At 40.4% G+C, this 4,362-nt stretch overlaps 2 protein-coding genes across 13 annotated transcripts in view; one reads left to right on the plus strand and one right to left on the minus strand.

Annotated features, from left to right (window-relative positions):
• Isl2 (ISL LIM homeobox 2) overlaps positions 1-4,362 on the plus strand; it is a 329,789-nt gene that overhangs the window by 57,809 nt on the left and 267,618 nt on the right. The gene's annotated exons all lie outside the window — the stretch shown is intronic.
• Scaper (S-phase cyclin A associated protein in the ER) overlaps positions 1-4,362 on the minus strand; it is a 498,868-nt gene that overhangs the window by 47,234 nt on the left and 447,272 nt on the right. For both annotated transcript variants that reach the window (XM_031343583.1, XM_031343584.1), the window contains exon 28: positions 3,873-4,028. In XM_031343583.1, coding sequence (XP_031199443.1) covers positions 3,873-4,028 — 156 coding nt within the window. The remainder of the gene's footprint in view (positions 1-3,872; positions 4,029-4,362) is intronic.

The raw sequence follows: 4,362 nt of genomic DNA on the forward strand, positions 1-4,362 counted from the left end.
TTCTTTGTTTTTTGGAGGGGAAACTGGGAATGGAGAAATTTACATGTAAATAAAGAAAATATAAAAAACAAACAAACAAAAAACAAAACAAAACAAAACAAAAAAACAAAAAAAACAAATGCTTGACTGGGTCACTACAGTTCACAGTTTAGAAATACACTTCCTATGAAGATAGGGAGAGAGCACAGAAGGCCTGTAAGCATGAGATATGAATGACTCTAACTGGTAGAGTGCTCCCTTCCCTGATTCTTAGTGCTAAGGCAATGCTGGGAGACTGAAAAATGACAAGAATAAGTAGGGATCATTTTTCTCCAATTTCAGAGTAGCAGATTACACAAACTCTACTAGAATTTCCCAGGTAAATTGAATCACAAAACCACCTGAATCTATTTTTATGTCCAAAATAATCTGTTTTTGCAGTAAGTCCTGCTATTAGAAATTTGCTAAGCCATCGAAGTTGAACATTTTATTGGGGGAATTAAGAATTTTTAGAAACCATCATGAATAAATCACTACCAACTACTTAATCTTCTCTAATTTGGAGACTATATCATTTACTAATCAAAAATGACAAGTCAGAAGCCTGAAGGTTCATCTAGATTCTTCTTATCTCCCATACCAATAAGTCCCTGTTATCTGATTTATTCTACCTCATCTTATTGCTTTTGCTCTTCTCTATTTTCAATGGATCTAGAGGCATTTCGGTATTTTTCACACGAACCATGAGAAAGGCTCTTTGCTAACCTTTGGCCCGCCATCTCTACATTTTTCAGGAATGCTCATTCTGGAATAGAAATCTGAACCTGCACAAACAATTCAGTGGCAGTAGGCCTGTTTTCCTTTGAGCCTTACAACTAACATTTAAGAAGCTCAATAAATGGTCCCTTATTCTCCATGGTCACAAGGACATCAAACTGAACATAAACCACTATAAAGTTTTAAATAGGTATTTTTGGCTTGGGTTACCCCCAAAGCAGATCTTTAAACAAGGATATGGGTGTAAATGTATTTTTTCTTTTGTATGTGAGAAAGTAGGGCAGGTATAAAGTTGAACAAGGATTATTAGTGAATAGGCTATTGCTGGGAACCCTATGAGACAGTGGTGAGCACACTTCAGAACTGTTCCACAGAGGGATAGGAAAGCTAGAGTATTGCCCACTTATATACTGTTTGAGGTCAGACCCCTGCTCTCTGGCAAAGAACATCCTCAGGTGGAGAAACAGGGCAGTTAGGTGGTCTAAAGGTGCAATACTGCCTGCTTCACTGTACTGCATTTCCCTCCTACTTGTTCTGCATATTTGAACATTTAGCCTACTGCAGGGGGAGGTGGTGGACTTCTGTAATCTCAGCACTGAGGAGGCAGAGGCAGCCCAATACCTATGAGTTCAAGGTCAGCTGGTCTACATAAGGAGTTTCAAGCCACAGGGGCAAGAAAGTGAGACCCTGTCTTAATAAAAACCCCAGACTTTAGTCTACTGAAGTGTTTCTTAACTGGTGTGTTTTCCTTTCTTCTGTGTACAGTTTCTTTTAGTGTAGCCATTAGTTTGTATGTCTGATTCCACATTAGACTCTGGGCTCCCCAAAGTCAGTATTGTTAGTACCTAACTTAACAAACCTGGCACACAGCAGATGCTCTCAGTGAGTGCCACTGGATAAGATCATGATGATACATGAAGGATGAGAATCCTGTTTTCATATATATAAATGAGAAAATTAAACACACATGTTAACATTCTGAATAATATTAAGTATAGAAATGGAAACAACAAGACAGAAATCTTGAGTACTAATTCAAGTCAGTTTGGCTCAGTTGCTTTCCCTATGGAAAGGAGATGATGGATAATCTTTAACTTTCAAGTACCACAGACTTCAAATGACTGAAGTTGTATAAGCAAAGGTAAAAACTATAAACTACACACAACCACATGCTTACTATTAGTATTCTGTCTAAGCTATGCCCCATAGTCACCTGGCAACAGCCAGGTGGTCCTAACCCACTATAAAAGGAGCTGCTTGCCTCTTCACTCTCTTGTTTTCTCTTGCTCTTTTTCTGCTTCCCTTCCCCTTCTCTCCCCATTCCCTGTCCGCTCTCTCTCCACTTGCTCATGGCCAGCCTCTGCTCCTCTAGTCTCTTCCCTCCTTCCCTTCCCCTCCTCCACTCAGCCTTTCTCTGCCTCTACTACTCTCTTAACTCCCCTCCCCATGCCCTTAATAAACTCTATTGTATACTATACCATCATGTGGCTGGTCCCTCAGGGGGAAGGGATGCCTTGGCATGGGCCCGCCGAGGCACCCCCTTCCCCGAGACTTCACCACACCTCCATAGAACATATCCCCCTTCTATTTCTTTTTATAAACACAACACTTACCTATGTGATGGTCATTTAAATTCAAAATGAGCACAGGTGACATACACAGAATGCTAGCAAATTTGTTATACTGTGTACTACAGATAAAGAGCCAGGACCAGAAGGGACTTGTTGTATAAGAGACCACCAGAGAAGAGCTAACTGGGCAAGACAAAGGACTCTAAGCCAATGCCCAGATAGAGCTGTTCCCACGTATAAACTCCCTGTAATGTGGTAATGACTACTCCTGATTCTATTATCAAAAAGGTAGGCTTTAGCTACATTCCTAGATAGAAACTATTTGGAACACTGAATGCAGGCTATCTTTGCTTTCCTGAAATTTCAGACAATTTTAATTTTCCTATAAATGTCACAGATATGAGGGACTGGGTCAGAGTAAGAAAGATAAGGTGAGTTTGGGATCCTATATGTAACAGATTAGACCAGTGATGATTTCAGAAAAAGTGCCTTTGTCATAAAATGCTGTGTACACAGCACTTGTATTCTGTGTGCCATGAAATGAGTCAGACTCCTTTAAAAAACTGATTTCTAAATGCTCCAAATTCTTTTTATTTTTCCTTTGTGCAAAACTTCAAAATATGGGATGAAAGAAAATTCAAAATATAAATAAGTGCTGTTTAGAATCTAATTTTAAGCAAATGACTTTACTGAATGTCATTGGCAAGCTTCAGGGATGTATCATATTCCTATCAAAATAACAAGTCACTACTGTGAATGACTCTTATTCAGAGAAAAAGGAACATGCAGGAGAGTCCTTATCCTTTCTGGAGAACTGTTAAAATTTTTAATTTACTTCTTTTACTGTGTATGTGAATACTGGGCACATATATGTAACAATATATATGCGGAAGACAGAGGACACATTTTGGGAGTTCTCTTTCAAACCCTGAGCTCTGGGGACCTCAAAGTCAGGCCCTCAGGCTTCTGTGGGTTTTAATCACTGGGCCATTCTGCTGGCCGATAATTATTTCTGAGGATACCTTACAGGGTGGTGCTCAAGTCCAGAGTAGTGCCCGGCACTTTGCTTTAGCCATACCCATGAGCTACGAGTGCCTTCAGGGAGCTACTGTTGTTGGATGACTCCTTAGTGTTGGTACTTTGGAAGAAGGAAAAGTAGAAAAAATAAAAATCTAGGAGAGAACCAAAAGGAGGTGACTGGCAACAATACCATGGTGAGGCTGTGCTATTCTGGGCTAATGGCCTGATTTGGCTTGGTGTGTTTTGTCCCTGGCTCACTGACTGCCAGAGAACCCCCCACCCCGACACCCCTGTATCTCAGTAGAAGAGGAACTGGATGCACTCAGGTCTTTATGACACTAGTAAAAAACAAAAACAAAACAGACTGACTCTGGCAGGAGCATCCATCCCACCCTCAAAGAAAAATGTCTCAATGTGGAAAACCACCGACAAGGGAAATATAGGGGAAGAGGCTGAGTGACTGCCACACAGCAGTGAAATTCAGACAGGCAAAACTTAAGAGATGCTCTAACCTGTGAGTCTTACCTTCCAGTGACAGCAAAGCATAGCATACATATCCCACGTAGGAATCCTGCAGCATGCTGCAGAAATGTGGCCATCTTGGGATTCTCATCCACCGGACCTTGCACTGAGAGGAAGCAGCCATGCAGTCTGTCAATCAGACCCATGCTGACCACATAGCTAGTGAGAGAGAACAGTAGGTCTGAATCTGCACAGGTGGCAATGTCTTCATCTAGTTCTCTGATAATCTTAGCACATCCGGGACCCAAGCCTGGATGTGGTTTGAATACAAAAACTTAAATACCAATGTCCCTAGATTAGTACTAAACAACAAGTATTCTCTCATTCTTCTTGGTCTGAAGAATCTGATAATAGGTGAAAAAAATGTATAATGATAATGTATAAATGTATAAAGTTCACCACAACATAGGAACTTAGAAGACAAAATGATGCTTCCAGGATATACTTTCAAAAATTAATTTATTCTTTGACAACTTACACACACACACACACA

Source organism: Mastomys coucha, unplaced genomic scaffold (assembly GCF_008632895.1).
Source record: "Mastomys coucha isolate ucsf_1 unplaced genomic scaffold, UCSF_Mcou_1 pScaffold23, whole genome shotgun sequence".
Taxonomy (NCBI): Eukaryota; Metazoa; Chordata; class Mammalia; order Rodentia; family Muridae; genus Mastomys; species Mastomys coucha.